General features: G+C 40.6%; 1 protein-coding gene across 2 annotated transcripts; it reads left to right on the top strand.

Annotated features, from left to right (window-relative positions):
• The first annotated feature begins 1 nt into the window (after window position 1).
• Window positions 2-16,706, top strand: LOC112556432 (retinal rod rhodopsin-sensitive cGMP 3',5'-cyclic phosphodiesterase subunit delta-like). 2 transcript variants are annotated; one of them, XM_025225437.1, is made up of 6 exons: window positions 2-166; window positions 579-641; window positions 3,987-4,012; window positions 8,849-8,974; window positions 9,234-9,339; window positions 16,403-16,706. In XM_025225437.1, exons 1-6 carry the CDS (start codon window positions 126-128, stop codon window positions 16,479-16,481), a joined length of 441 nt encoding a protein of 146 aa, XP_025081222.1. In that variant the 5' UTR covers window positions 2-125; the 3' UTR covers window positions 16,482-16,706. The 2 variants fall into 2 exon arrangements, with proteins under 2 accessions (XP_025081222.1, XP_025081221.1); XM_025225436.1 differs by lacking the exon at window positions 16,403-16,706 and adding an exon at window positions 13,185-15,192.
• Window positions 16,707-17,075: the final 369 nt, after the last annotated feature.

The following is a 17,075-nucleotide window of genomic DNA, read 5'->3' on the forward strand; positions in this document are numbered from 1 at the left end:
TGCTGGCGCCGCCATATTAGTTTGTTGTGTATTGCTGGGCTACCAGGACGCCACGCAACTGTTTCGCAGTTTTATATTATTTTTGTAGGTGGACCATTGCATTGGATTAATCAGTAGCATTTAAAATGCCGGCAAGAGCAGAAGACATTATGAAAGGTTTTAAACTGTATCCTTTTAAGCGAATTTAGAGAAATTACACAACAATATGTACTTGCTTTTCTGCAAATGCCGACATACACAAACTTACTGATCTGTATTACGTTGTTAAATACCGTATAATAGCTGTTAATTCCAATTTCATAGCGCCTGCTAGAACATTTATGGGTTTTATACATTATTTTTATATCAGCTCAGTTGCTTAAATTGTGAAATCATCTGACAAATTATATCTATAGTGTGGACCGATATGCCCGGGTTCTGATATTTCTGTGCTACTGAATGGACAGTCGATCGTATACGCATATTCGATAATATATTTTATTCATATACTTGAAAATCTACAGCTGCTTGTCAAAGTTCTATGGCCTACATTTCATTGCAATCCACTGTGATTGGATATTCTTAATGTATAATCTTAGTAACTGGATGAATCTTCGAGACGCAGACAATGGAAAGATATTGTGGCAGTCAAATGAAGATCTGTAAGTATGCTTACAATAATTAAATTTACAATCATTACATTTACTTTGACCATTAGTATTTTACATTACCAAAATATGTAATATGTATGTGTACAAATAATAATATGGGGATGCATACATGTTTGCTTTTTTGACAAATGATCACATCCACATTGTTTGCCTGATTCTAGCCAAAGTTGGCAGGAATATTTATTTGAAAATATGGCAAACGATGTTTTGTAGTTGTATGTTGCTCTGGAGCATGTTTATTATTATGTCTGTTTTCTGTAATCTGTTACTGCTGGTTCAAAATAAAACAATACTACAGAGGAAAAAATATTGACATGCATTTTTTACACCTCTAGAAAATGTGGACAATGATATATATAGAGGGTGTATTGTATGAGAGTAAGAAGGTCAACAATCATTTTTCTCCAAGACCATATCGCCCCAGTCGTGTCATCCCAGCCATGTCCATATCATCCCAGCTAAGACCATATCGTCCCAGCACCAAAAGCCAGATCATGCCAGACCCAAAAGAAGAATCAATCACCCATGACACAAGTAGCTATTAACATCAGATATTGATTATCTATTGGGCCCGGAGTGATTTGGCTTTTGGTGTTGGGATGATATGGACTTAGCTGGGACAATTTAACTCAGGCTGTGGGGCAATATGGCCTTGGAGAAAAATGACCACTCCCTCCTCCACCCCATCGTTAAGAACAGAGAGAGATTTGGGAAGTGGACGGGAGAGGAGGGGGAGCAGCAGAGGGATAAGACATAGGAAAAAAGCAGGAAATGGTGACATATACTACATCAAACAAATATGGAAAACATTGAAAATAAAAAGTAAAAATGAAGTTAGTTTATGTAGCAAATTTCTCTGCTTAGCAGAAGGCTCAGTGTACAACATAAGACAGACACAAAGTCCAACACAGTCAAATAGATGTCAGCAAGCAAACAGAGAGGAGAACATCAAAAAACATAAACAAAACAGAAAAATTCGCACACAAAGCATAAGTTGTATACAGTAATGTAAGCTTTTAAGGTGTGTTATTTTAGCCAAAGCTATATGATCTTCATGCATTATAAACACAAACCACAGCACAGGCAAAATTCCTGCAGCTCCCTCTATGAAGTTAGTAGGAATGCCAGGTCATTATTCTGCCGAAGGATGTTCATAGACCAAGATGTTGATAAAACAGATTTACAGATTGGAAAGTCATTGGACTAGAGCAGAATAGAGCAATAATCTGAAACAGATCAAATCCTCAGAAGAATGTTGAAGCACATGACTTTTTGGGTACGGACATAAAATCTATTGCAGACATGACTTGTAAAATGAAGGAACTGTAATGGTGTTTGCCAGAGAAGATTAACAGCGAATTGATATCAGAAAAGGAAAAACAAAAGGCCACAGGCAAGTAAAGAGTCAAGCACAATGCCAATGATATCATTAAACGATACAGGTTCTTCTTGTTCCTATTCGCCCCCAGTGGAGCATAGGGCCACAAAAAAAGATACAGGTTGGTACAATATAATAAAATACAATACAGTAATAAAAGCAAAGCACATCTAAGCAGAAAACAAGAATGCATAGAGCTGGCCCCCCTCAAGTCTGTTTGGCAAAGGAACACCAATTCCACTAGAGAGGGGACTGGTCAGAGAGAGAGGGGGAAGGAGAAGAGAGAGAACATAGGGACTTCACTCAAATCATGACTCAAATGAAGTGCTAGAATGAAAGCTGACAATCAAATCGCAGCTGAAACAGTCAGTAGCAAAAAGTCATTAGTCATTGAACTGGTACTTTGCCATTGTGGAGAACATATAGATAGATGCACAGGACAATTAGTCCATTCCTTAACATTCATAAGCCAGTTCTTCTTCTGGCCACCATGGCATTGAACTCTCTCTAAAGTACCTTGAAGGACAGTCCTTGTCAAAGTGTCGTGCTGGGTCACATGGCCAAACCAGATCAGCTTACACCACTTGACTGTTGCAAGTAGGGGTTCCTGGTGTGCTTTGAGTGTGGATGTTGTGGTTTGTACAGGTGGAGATGAAATTTTGTTATTGCTTTTGGAAAGGGTAGCTGCAGGAGGGCCGCTGCTCCACAGGTGTTAGTAACTGTTGGTGCCCTTTTCCAGTTCCTTACTCTTAGGGTCCAGAAGGCATGTCAAATGGTGCATTCTATACTCAATTTAGTTTTGAATGTTATATTTGTCATATAGGGAAGTGATATAAGTTTTATAAGTGAAGTCATTTCATTTTTAGCTTGCTCTATTACCTTACCTTGAATCTGTTTGCTGGTTCTTGAATTTATGAGTTAATTGAACCCTTGACTATAATGCTTATAGATTACCTGTTATATTATGAATATTGTCTTGAAGCTTTTAGAGATTGGAATTATGTCTTATTTATAGCTAGACCTTTATTTTAACTTTTTTTTGGGGGGGAGGGGGATGTCGCAGTGAAAGGAGTAAGTCACCTGGCAGATATACTCCAAACATCCAGCCTCATTGGTAAACATTAGCTATCGCATGGGAGCTTCGCTCAAACATCCAATTTATTATATCCTTATTGGAAATGGATTATGAAGCATTTGAAGTAACATCTTAGAATGGAAAATGTGAAAGTAAAATATAAACATTCTCCAGGCAAACACATACCTACCAAATTTATCCCATGACTGATCGAGCCAGAATCGAAAGGAACATTTCTGCCAAAGTTGGTGGGGAGCATCATCCTGTACCCCTTCCCCACTCACAAACATTGCCACACTCTGCTTTATTTGTAAGATTCTTTTCTGATCTTGACATTTGTATGAGGTAACATTGGACATCTGGTATTTACTGTATAATTGTGATTGCTATTTTGCAAAGATGAAGTGACGAAAGAGCTCAGTTTCTTAAGCTCAAGCTCTTTTAATACTATTGCTCTGTCAGAATCTTCTGCAGAAGATTATAGTGGTGTTTCAACAATTCATAGATCACCAGATAAAACTTTATATAAAAGCATTTGGATTTGCGACTTATGAAGGGTGACAAAACAACTGTGCAGTTTCCCTTCTAACAACTTGTCAACTCACTGTGGTTTTTCAGAGAGACAACTTCTCACTACATGTCTTTCATCCCTTATGGTATTCTATAGCACTTCTGTAGTGCTTTCTCAATCAGCTATTGATGCCTGCCCTAAAAGGTTGCTTTTGTGCCTATTTGCATGTAAAGCACTTTGAGTCTTTGATGCTCCAGATTGGTATACTTGTATATAACTGATTATTATTATTATGAAAACCAATGTAAAATATAGCTTGAATGTGAAAGCTATTATTGCATCATAAATGCACAAGTTATTGCTTTTTTTCAGGTCTGTTCCAGAGACTGAACATGAAGGTAATTAGTTTTAATTCAATTTAAGAAATAAAACAAGGTACATAACTCTACAGAGAAATTCTTCAGCTTTTGATTGCAGCAGTTACTTTGCCAAGATCAGCTGATATAGTTCTTAAGTAAAACAATGTTCACAACAGCATGTTGGTCAGAAGTAAACACTTAGGCCCTATTGAAACTAGTGTGTCAAGCTACACGGCAGCCTGGAGGACCTGCGGCGCACAGCATCATTTGTGCAGGAGGCAGGCGTGTCCATTTGAGTGAACGACGAAGAAGAAGAAGACTACATCAAGACATCAACTTTGAAATGTGAAATGAGTATTTCAGTACATCAAGATAGAAAATAGTTTTATTAAATATTTTGTAACAATGTAGTGGCATATTTTTGATTAAACGATGCAGAGTGTTTGCAATTATATTATCATTGGTTTTTTTTTAATAAAACAGCCTGGCAGTGTCTAAAATAGGGGTAGGCAAAGTTTTCTTTTTGCAGGCCGGTCTCAAAATTCTAAGCTATGTGGTGGGCTGGTAAAACACCCCTGGCCTAAAACATTTCCAGGAATATATCTCTTGAGGTTTACATTTATTGATAACAGTTGGTAATAATAAACTCATCTATTTATGGTGCATTTATTTGTAATAGTAGATGCATAGATATATATATATAAAACCAACACGTCAGTCCGTGATGGTAGGGGTGGGCTAGTCATATAAGAAAGCAACAAAGAAATTTCTGCACAACAGTAGATTTTATTCAGAGTTTCACTTAGTGGCTGGCCTGCCGCCTCTCCACTCTCACTTCCAAAGCAAAAAGCCTTTCTCAACTGTAAAGCTACACTACTTATTCTATCTTCTGTCGAACGTTCCAGAGCCATCCACCCCCTTTTCCCACGGCCTCATCACGTCACTAACCCCACCCTGTCTGGTCATGGTCTCCCCAAGTAGCTCAGGCAACTTCATAACAATAGGTCCAGTCGCCAGTAGCCGCAGGTGGACAGTTCAAGGCTGGCTATTACGCATGCAGCCGGCATGAGAAAGGGACAGTCCTGGGAGCTGTCAACTCCTACCCTCTACAAACAAAGACATAACTTAGTACACTATTAGAGAGCTACACATTACATTTATTGGTAATTTTACTCATCTGTTTATGTTTACCAGTCACTGAGAGTAAAGAATATTAGGAGTGTTTAGCTATTATGTAAGAGGGACTAAAGTCACCTATGCTTATTATTTGAACATGGTTTTTATCTTAAAGTCAAACTGGGACAAAACATGGAGCATGCTGACATTTTGTTCATGGCTTTAACTGATGTATTAACAACTAGAATGCTGTGTGGCTCTTATATCTGCTTCTTACTTGTCCAAAGAAATTTCTAAGTCATCCTTTTCTCCCTCAGCCATTCTCCACCTCCATCCACAGCTTGGGTGTCATTCTCGATTAGAGTTTGACTTTTCATCATCATATTTCTTATGTCTGCAGAAATGCTTCGTAGGATTAGTACCATTCGTCACCATCTCACCACTGATGTAATTAAAACTCTAATCATGGACATGCATTGATGGACTGATGTCTGTGTGCTGAGACTCACTCTTGGCCTCTTGCAAAGTGATCCGCTGTCAATCTCGGCGAGCCCTAATAAAGAATGTGAATAAACCGGAAGCTATGTCGTCTAGTACTTCGTTTTAATAGTTAATCTGAAATGTGAATAAACCAGAAGCTATGTCATCTAATGCCTCGTTTTAGCAGTTAACTGAAAAAAATCTTCTGCCAGCAGTCCAGGGATATTAGTTCTAATCTCTGCCTTTATGCTGTCGAAGATGGACTATTGTAATTCTCTTTTAGCTGGAATTCCCAAGTGTCTTCTGGACAGACTTCAAAGGATCCAGAATAACCCTGCTTGCCTCATGTGTAGACCATTTAGATGTGAACATGCATCACCTATCAGACCATCTAGATATGAATATATATATCACCTATTAGACCATTTAGATGTGAACATATATCACCCATCAGACCATCTAGATGTGAGCATATATCACCCATCATTTGCTCTCTTCACTGGCTTCCAGTCATGGACCATATAGCCTACAAACTTTCCACTGCTGTTTTTCTGGCACTGGTCCTTGGTACCTCTCCCAACTCACTCCCATCTATATGCCCGCCGGTCCTTTTCACTCATCTGACACCAGGCTTCTGCAAGTCCCACTAAGACAAAGATGTATGGTCAGAGGTCTTTCTCCTAGCAAGCCACATCAACTTACAACAGATTACCCATCAGCCTTTGTCACATTGATTCTCTTACCACCTTTAAGTCAAAACTTAAGACACATTTTTTTTTTAAAACGATAACTTCGCTGTGACCCTGAGCGTGCATGACCTGTGTCAGTAATTTACTTTGTGTATGAGTGAGTGTGAGGAAAACAGACATGCCAGCAGAGAGTGGACTCTGGCAAACTGAAAGATCAAACGGGCCTTTGCTATGGAAGTAAAGAACAGGTTCCAGACACTAGGAGACCAACAAGAGATGACCTTAGACGACTTCAATCGAGTCTTACAGGAATCAGGAGAGAAAATACTGGGCTTCTAACGGAAAAAGAAAGAACAGTGGATCAGAGAAGAGACATGGAAGAAGATAGATGAGAGAAAGTCAGCCAAACAAAAATCAACAGCACCAGATCTGAACGCCTGAAGGAACAACACAGACAAAGATATACAAAACTAAACAAAGAGGTAAAGAAGATGACAAAAACCGACAAAAGAGACTACACAGAGAAACTGGCAGATGAAGCTGAAAAAGCAGCTAGCAAAAATGACATGAAGACACTGTACAAGATGAACAAACAGCTAAACAACGGGTTTAAGAACAGTGATGTGCCAGTGAAAGACATGAACAGTAATGTTGTTGAGGGAGAGGCAGGAAAACTACAGCGCTGGAGGGAGCATTTTGAGTCAGTTCTGAACAGACCAGATCCCCCTCAGCTTGCAGACATCCACCCAGCAGTTATAGACCTTGACATCTGCACAGACATCTGCGAGGATAGTTACAGGAAAGAAAACAACTGACCATATTACTTCTGTACTTCGTGACCTACATTGGCTTCCTGTGGAGAAGCGAATTGAGCACAAAGTGTTAACCTTAACCTATGGCTGTCTTCACGACCTTGCGCCTGTCTATCTGCAAGAACTCATTCACTGTTACCAACCCCAGCGGAACCTTCGTTCAGCAGCACACTTCAGACTTGAACGACCGAGTGTTCAGTCAGGGAATGCTAACAAGAAGACTGCGGGTTTCAGATCCTTCTCCAATGTAGCCCCGCTTTTGTGGAACTCGCTTCCCCTCTCGACCAAGGAGTCTGATAGTATTGCATCTTTCAAGAAAAATCTTAAGACTCACTTGTTTAAACTTTTTTGAAGTTTTCATTTAACCTGCAGTTTGGTGGCTGCTGGGATCACCGCGCATTGAGCGCATCTTTGTGATGCGGATACAAGCGCGCTACAAAACTACATCATCATCATCATCACAGACCCGCCAAGCCTGGAAGACGTGACAGCAGCAATCAAGACAATGAAGAGCGGCAAAGCACCAGGGGCAGATGGAATAACAGCAGAGATGTTGAAAGCAGATGTGAATGTGATAGCTCCCATACTGACTGAAATCTTCAGGCAAGTTTGGGAATCGGGACAGCTCCCTGATGCATGGAAGACAGGGCTCATCTTCAAGATACCCAAGAAAGGAGATCATGGAGACTGCAATAATTGGAGGGGCATAACACTTCTTTCAGCAACAACAACTCTGGAAGACTTGGACTTTGCTGATGACATTGCCCTGCTGTTACACCGCCTCCAAGACATGCAGGAAAAAACAAATGCCTTCTCAGAAACAGCTGGAAACCTTGGCTTGAACGTCAGCACAAAGAAAAGGAAAAGTATGAGAGTGAACGCCAGAGTCCAAGACAGCATCACACTAAATGGAAAAGAGATTGAGGAAGTTGACAGTTTCACCTATCTTGGGTCCAAAATGTCAAACACCGGGGATGCGAGGTGGAGTTTCGAGCCCGACTAGTGAAAGCCAACCAGGCCTTCGCCTCACTCAGGAGCACATGGAAGGCAACAAACATCAGTCAGAAGATCAAACTGAGAATCTTCAAGTCAAATGTGATCAGCACCCTCCTTTACGGATCAGAATCATGGAAGATGGCCAAAACCATCAGTAACAAGCTTGACGTCTTCCAAAACAGATGCCTCAGGCGCATACTTAACATCTTTTGGCCAAATACCATCACCAACGAAGAACTCCACCGAAGAACTGAAACTGAGTCCATCACCATCACCACGCAGGTTCAACAAAGGCGTTGGCGATGGATTGGACATGTGCTCCGCCAGCAGACAGCAGACCTCTCCACAGTCGCCCTACGATGGACTCCAGATGGCCGAAGAAGACGAGGCCGCCCAAAGGAAACTTGGAGAAGAACAGTGGAAAGGGAGATGAAAGGAAAGGGCTGGACATGGGGTCACCTAGAGCGGGTTTCAGCGGTTGAGGCCTTGTGTGCGAGTGAGTGTGTGTTATAGAAGTGAGCATGTCTGTTATATGCGAATATAAGTGCATCGTTGTTTATGATTTAGTGTATGTATAATTTATGTAAAGCACTCTGAGCAAAGTTTTTTGGAAAGGCACTGTATAAATCCTCATTATTAATACTTGTATATCTAAACAAATAGCTAGAGGGGAAAAAGGGCAGTGCTCCAATGGACCAAAATTGTTTATTATATTTGTGTCCTACCTTCATGCTAGAAAAGACTGAGTTAAAGAGACAAACTGCTTTCTTTATAACTTGCAGCCCGCGTTCCCAAGAAAATATTAAAATGTCGAGCTGTGTCCAGGGAAATCAACTTTTCGTCCAAAGAAGCCATGGACAAATTCCGCTTGGAGCAAAAGGTTTTGTTCAAGGGAAAGTGTCTTGAAGGTAATGCTTTTAGACTACTGTCATTGTAAAAAAAACAAAAAACTGTTACAGCATATGCCTGTTTCGAAGAGAAATTCCTTGATGGTAGTGCTTTAAGGCTACTAGTATTTTAAGAAAACTTCTCTGTGTATGTGTTATTCAAGAGATTAATATCTGTAAGCATGTATTTTCTTTGTGTAAACAGTTTATGCAGATATATGTTAATTATTTCAAAGAACATGTGTTGATGGTCATACTCCTACACTTTGTAATATTTCAGAATGGTACTTTGAGTTTGGCTTTGTCATACCTGGTTCCACCAACACATGGCAGTCTGTCATAGAGGCTGCTCCTGAAAATCAGATGATGCCAGCCAATGTTCTAAAGTAAGATTTGCATTCTCTTTAACGCAGTAGTGTAAGAGGGGAGATGGGAGCTTCTTGCTCAGTCTCAACACAATAATAAACACAGTCAACGCTGTAATGGGTAGAATGGGCTTTACTCGTATGCTGGTTGATGTTGCTGGCAAAGGCCAGATGTTCACTAGCAATCTAAGCTATCACTAAACTCCTTGGTGGGATAATGCTCCCTCCTTAATAACTCACTCTCTCTTTGAATCCCTTCTGCCTTCCTGCTGCACTCTGCTATTACTACCCCTGAATATTATAGAATCTACCCTGTTGTCACGGTGTCCAGTCACTTAATCCCCAGACACTTCATCCCCGACACTTCATCCCCGACACTTCATCCCCTAGACTTTTAATCCCCAGACACTTCATCCCCGACACTCAAGAACAATTTTCATGTCATATTGTTGAAGAACATTAAATTTACTAGCTTATATAAACTTTAACTAATGTTGTAGATGTTCAAATGACGTTGAAGTTAATAGCATGATTTGAATTTGAATTTCAATTAAATTTTTCGCTGACTTCATAATTTTTATAGTTAAGGATTTAGTTTAGGGATTAAGTGTCTGGGGGTGAAGTGTCTGGGGATTAAAAGTCTAGGGGATGAAGTGTCGGGGATGAAGTGTCGGGGATGAAGTGTCTGGGGATTAAGTGACTGGGAACCGTTGTCACAGTGCCCCCACCCCACCCATCTCCCTCTCCCTGGGAAAACAGCAGGTCATTGGGTCACTGACCAGTAAAAACAAAGGACCCCCCAACCCATCTCGCTGTATCAGCCCTATAAAGGGTAAAAGTTCATTGGACATCAAAGCACTTTGGCAACCCTCATGTGTGTTTGTTCAAGCGCCAAACACAACGTACACTATCATATTAGCATAGACAGACTAGGTATATATATATGATGTCAGCCAATATTCTGAAGTATATGTGGAAAGGTTAATTAAGGGACCAGACGTTTCGGGAACGAAATTTTCGCTGTCAAAGTTGCACTTCACAATTAAAAGTCCTTTCAGTGTTTCCACCTTTAACTGTGTTTTCACTGGCGATGTTCGTTTCGTCCCCGACATTAGTTTAATCACTAATCAACTCAAAGAAAAGGATTACTGGAAGTGAATAAAATCCCGTGCAGCGGAAAACACGCGGGAGGACGAAATGCCGAAAGGCGAGGAGAAACGTGCTGACGTAGGCCATGGTGAGATGGCAGGGTATCGGGTGTACCCGGGTTGTGAAGGGGCCCAGCCTTGGTTAGTGGATTGTTTTCCTTCTTTTTCTTTTATCTTAAAGAAAGGTCTGACGAAGGAACACACAAGCATTACACTTGCAGATGTTAAGTTTCAAGTCTGCAGTATACAATTTCCAGTAAGGTAGGCAGGGCCGTCGGGGTAGCGGGCCTGAGGTCAGAGGGCCGCTGGACACCCAGGATTTGTCGCACATGAACCGTCTAGAACAGACCTGGGCAACCGCCGGCCCGCGGGCCGGATCCGGCCCGCCTCCTGTCTCTGACCGGCCCGCCCGCTGGCCGCCCACCAGTAAATATACTATATATACAGTATTGGGTAAAACTGAGTTAACTATATTAGTCCGGCCCTCTAGAACCATCCCAGTTTCTCATCCGGCCCTCTAGAACCATTCCAGTTTCTCATCCGGCCCCTTGGGAAAATTAATTGCCCACCCCTGGTCTAGAAGAACGTTCGTGCATCGAGGTCGCAGGATTAATGTTCCACTTGGGGGACCTGCAAGCCAGTTGGAATTGACAGTAAAGAGATGGGTATGTTACAGATGTATGGCCACTCTGTGAATGGAGAGGATGGGGCCCGCCGCTGGCACTGCAACCTAGTCTAAGCCCTAAGTGAGATGTGAAAGGAGCTTGTTTCCCATAGTTACTTAATGACACCGTGAAACTTTCTCTTCCCGTTTCTCCATCACCAAGCAAACTACATTAGTCTACAACTCTATACAAGGGGTGGGCTTAAATACGTCCTGTGGATGACTTTGGATCGGCATCGTCTACCAAAATGTAAAATGCACTTGTTTTCTTTTCTTTCTTTTTTTTCTTTTTTTTTTTTTTTGAATCAGCCTAGCATAATTTGCTAAAAATTTATTATATCAAGTATAACAGAGTTAGAAATCGGCAGTCCGTAGCATTCCAACACAGACAAAGTGAAAAGATCAAAAATAATAACAGACGACTGACATGTCGTTAGAGGCTGCCTTCAAAGGAAAGTGAGCAACTACAAACAGCTTTACACAATAAAGTCGGCAGGTGAAAGCCATTATGTACTCATTTGTTGTCCTTTCCATTATCACTAGGTTTGGGGTGTAGTCACCTGGCGTGGGGTTAGGGTAGGGAGAAAAGTTAATGCCACTGGGAAGTGAGGGAACTCAGACAACCGTAACCAAAGAAGCTGACACCTTAAGAGGAACGATCAGACGACCACCGGCGATGTACCAGCGGCGCGTGCAATAAGATATCGGCCGGCAGGTCATTATCGTCACGGGTCAAACACCGGAGCCCGCACAGCAGCGAAAAATAAATAGGGATCAACAAGACAACGCCAAAATGCAAAAGCCAAAACCAAAGGCGCGGATACGACTCTATGTACGGTAAACAGATTTGTAAAGACAAGTGGCACTTTGATGGACTTGCCAGAAAGCGGGACATTGGGCGTGCCGCCCGATGAGCAGGCGGGACACGAGGTCATAAGGACTGTTCCTCCTAAATCAGGACGTCTGGTCACCTTAGGTTAATAAATTTGCATTCTTTGTATAAACCTTTGCATATATACATATATATTGTCAATATCTTGCCTAGTTCACTCCAAGCCTCTGTGATCTGTGCAAATGCAGCACTACAAGTCTCTGCTCTATCTCTGATGTTTGACATACTAAGGTAAACTCTAATATTAGTCCATGGAGTGGTGATGCATTATGGTGTTTCCATAACCTCCACCCCCCTCCATCCAAGCAAATGACCCTTGAACCTAGTATGTTGCAATATTTCTGATGTCAGCATACATTGACATGTCCCCCATTTTCTAATTGTGGCTCTACATTCCTCTAACACTCACATCACCCTCACTATGACACCATGCTAACATCACTCTAACCCACACTATGATGGCATGCTAACATCAGTATAACTCACACTACCTGCACTATATGACACCGTGCCAACATCACTCTTACCTACTCCTGCTCTAGTCCCTTGCTGAGCCTTCTAGAAAGTAGCCCTATATGTTCTGCTGATGTATTTTTGAGAATAGATGCAAAAGTGAGTGACTCTGTGGCCAGCGTGAGAAGATGGTTCAATAGATAAACAAGTATGGGACTGCAAGGAAAATGGTATTATTTTTCCAGGCAAACTAAACAAGAAAAATAATCAGAACCTTTGGGTGCCAATATTGTCAAATTTTGTTGGTTGAGTTTTCAAGCTAACCCCCTCCCTCTCTTTTTGAAGGTTATGGTTGGCATATCAATGTGTTCTATAGATTTAGTCATTTAATAATTTATTTTCTGGTACGCTTGTTCTGGACCTATATTTTGTTGCTGTAGGTTTTCCAGAATCATTATGTCTCTATCTTTGTAACCCTCTGATTAATTTATATTTGCAAATGTATTTCTGTAAATTAATTTACAGCATCTGTCCTATACATTATAGTATGGAGTAGTATTATTTTATATGGCATGCATGTCCTCATGAAGAGGCATAGCATTTTTGCATATATTAATTTCTTATGGATTTGTTACACCAAAAGTTCTGCTTTAGTTTGGACTGGCAGGGTTATTTTGAGGTATAATGTGTCATCTGTCTTCATTTTCAGTGGCAATGTTATGATTGAAACATGTTTCTATGATGGAGATTTATTGGTGAGCACCTCTAAAGTCAGAGTCTTCTATGTGTGATTTTCAATGTGTTCAAGACGGGTAACCATCATTCCGCAGTCTTCATCAACAACTGTCATTGTTTTTGTGCACATCGCTATTTGTGGAGAATGTACACAACTGAGGAACACAAAGCACCAGTAGGTAATGCATGTTATTGGCAAGCCCTCAAATACTGTGAGATTTGATCAACCAAGACTTGAGTGCTGCTGAAAAATCATGCAGGAAAACCTAATGAGCCATGGTGCTGGATTTGACTTTTCCAGCTCAACATTTGAAAACCTTGTTCCTACAGGTGTGTGTCAGCTGAGATAGCCCTTCTAAATGTGCTTGCATTGCATTGAGACTAAATTGTTCGAATTCTATATCCTAAAGGTGCAGATTTATGCAGGGTTATCACTGCAATGATATAGCATTTGTTAGCCCTTCATTTTGCTGTAGAAATTTTATTTCAACATTCTGACTTGAAGAAAGGAAGCCAGGTTTGATAGATCATTTCTTTTGTATGTTTAACTTGTAGGTATCTGTGAATAGTATATGATTACAGGCTGTGAAATCATTCTTTTAGGGCAATGTTTGAAGGTCAGATCATTTGCTTTATATGTTTAATTTGTAGGTATCCATAAACAGCATATGATTACCGTTCGTTCAATAGAACATGCGTGCTACCATTATTATGTGACAAGGCATATGACACACCATTATCATATTACAAGATATGTGACATACCAGTTTTATGTGTAATGTGACATCACAGCAACTCACAATATGCTAAATGCTGTGACACAGACACAACAAATAAAATGATTCCCAGGTTAGTGCAGATTGATTCGTTGTATCATGACAAGTACTTGACAGAATCATAGTATGAGAGGCTATTCATTTGGCAGTAAATGTACCCTGACATTGTCATATTACAGATAGCATAGATGCATCAGGTTGCAGGATAAATGCAGAATAGATCAAACAGGTGACAAAGGATGTATACTAACATTATGACAAGGACTAGTAGACAGGCAGTATATGTTTCTCAGAATTATTACCTGTCCTAGTAAACTGTCATTTTCTGATGTGACATTTTATACACTCATGACTTATGCAAAGACCTGGCAAAAGTGAAATAAGAAGAAAGAATTAAATCTTGCAACTTTGTGATCTACTGCCTGTCATTTATTTGCATACTAACACAGGAGAGCATATCATACGTGTATTTCACACATCACATACACTTATCACATACATAGAGTGCTTTATGCATGTTTTGAAACGATCATTAGGTCAAGCAGTCAAATCAGGGCATGAAAGATCACAGCACAAGAAGATTTTTTCATAAGGTTCTTGTCTATCATATGGACAGATGATTTATTTCTTGTAAACATCAGTCTTGCACTTGTGAAAGGGATCAGAAAATGACTGACAAGGTTCTTCTAGGAAAGCTACAACTTACAGTTTCACCATCATTGGCAAGCAGAGAGTGCCCAAGCATGCAAACACAGTGTTTCTATGGCACTGGGGCATAGTTAGCATCCAGCCAGAAGGCAGCATACCAACACAGTTTCTAGAGAACTGGAGTGATAAGCATGAAAATACAACTCACACTATTTTTACAGCACTGGAGTGTAGATAGAGAATGTCCAGCATGCAAACAGTCTCTACAGTGCTGGTGTGTAGAGCATGCAAATACACCTCACAGTGTCAACAGCACTTGGGGGGTAGATAGTCAATATCCTGCATGCTAACACAGTTTCTACAGTTTTTGCAGTGTAGATACTGAGCATCCAGCCAGAGAGCAGCGTGCAAATATGTCTGTTTCTCATTTGAGTGCAAAAAAGGATGTCAAGTACTATATCTTCTGTAACAATAACATGACTTCTGTATGAGAAAACTCTTTCTTGTGTGATTTGTGTTGTGTACTAATGGATTCTTCAGTAAAGGACTAGCTATTTCTGTCATGGTGTTTGTAATGTTCCATCAGTGAAGAGAGCCACCATAGTGTTAGGAATGCACTGCTTCATACAGCTAATCACCTATGGTAGTGCTGTACATGCTTTAGGTCATTGCTTGTAACAATGCTGTGCCTGCATCATACACATTGTCACCTGTGGTAGTGTTGCACATACTATAGGTTATTGTAATAATACGTCATCACTTAGAGGTAGGAAACGGGACCATATCACTCCTTTCCTTTGTTTTCTGCTCTTACATTCAGTACCAACTGGGCTGTTTTAATTTCTTTGCTGGCTCCTGCCCTCACTATTTCTATGAAAAATTGAACATCTCAAAGCATCTGATTGGAACTCTTGGGGGAAGAGGAGAGTTGGTAGACCAAAGCAGACCTGGAAAAGAACAGTAGAGAACGAGGCAAACGACATTGGAACCACGTGGGCCCAACATGGTTTTAGGGGCTGCCTAAAATCAGGTCTGCTGGCGAGTTGTTGTTTTGGCCCCATGCTCCTCGAAGAGTAACAAGAAATAAAGCATCACCTTGATTTCTTAACCTGAAGGAACAACTTACCAGTTAATTCTCATCCTTGGGCCGAGCCTATTGTCTGCAAATTTAATGAGTGATAGGGCAGACCTGGAAAAATCTGTCCAGACTTCATTGGTACAGATAGAGAATACTGGTGACAAAACACATCCCTGAATTTATGCCCAGATTGGTTGAGTTCACTCCCAAGCTGACCCTTTCCAAACTCCTTTCTCGAGAGCGCTAGGGTTGTGTTGACATTTAGTGCTAAGAGACATCATAACAGCAAGGGTGGTACAATATCACATTTTCCCCCAAATAAGACTGGGTTGTATGTTAGTTTTTGCTCCAAAGGTAATAGGGCTTATTTTCAGGGGTTGTCTTACTTTTTCATGTATGAACTGGTAGCTATAATCAGCAACTGGTAAGGATCCAGCCAGTCACCATGCAGAACTGGTTGCACACTTGTTTGTTTGTTTTATGCCGTGCCAGCAACTAGGGCTATATCACGGCAAAAGGTAGCTCTTACTTTAAAGGTTTAGGGATTAGTCTTCCCAAGTCATATAAATGTGATACATGTATTTTATAAAAAACCAACATAGTAAGTAAAAGATGTAAAGAGGTGAATAAAGTATAAAAAGGGTTGGTGAAGCCCAGAACTTGAACACCTGTCCTTTCTGTCTGGTCCAGGGGCTTTGAATTAATTCCAGCAAGACAAGATGTTCTGACATTTTCACTTGGCAGGACAAATCCAAAGCAACAACGTTAAAGCTTCATTTGTGCTTCTGCAGCAGTTTTCTTCAGTCTCGTGAGCCGAGCTGCATTCAGAAACTGGTTACTTGGTTACAAGATGAAAACAGCTTTAGGTTCTTCATCTCCAGCTGTTTGTTCCAGGAAAGAAACTTGGTACTAATTTTATAATTGAGCTTAAAACTTAAGCTGTTTCTGATGTACAATTAGTGGTCTACGTATTAAAATGAATTTAGATTATAAACTTACGGGGGATTGTTGATCCCTAATGTGTGTGTGTGGTGGGGGTAAAAGTGAAGCTATATTAGTGTGGAATAGGGTGAACGTGGTTTTCTCTTCCAAATATATTTGTATTGTACATAATTATATCAGACTGGGCCTGCAGGAGACAGGTGTAGATTGTGTTAGAACAAAAGAACACACTAATCTCTTAAATGCCTGAATGTAAAATGAATGAGAGGGCCATTGACTCAGTAAGTTTGGCTGAGGTTTTTCTTTAGCATGATTTGCTATCACTTCACATGCAAACCATCTATGACGCTTTCAAGTCTGGCCTCAAGACCCAACTTTTCTGGGAATTCTTTGATAAGCTGACGACTTTCTCTTCTCTCCT

This window comes from Pomacea canaliculata, linkage group LG2 (genome assembly GCF_003073045.1).
Source record: "Pomacea canaliculata isolate SZHN2017 linkage group LG2, ASM307304v1, whole genome shotgun sequence".
NCBI lineage: Eukaryota > Metazoa > Mollusca > Gastropoda > Architaenioglossa > Ampullariidae > Pomacea > Pomacea canaliculata.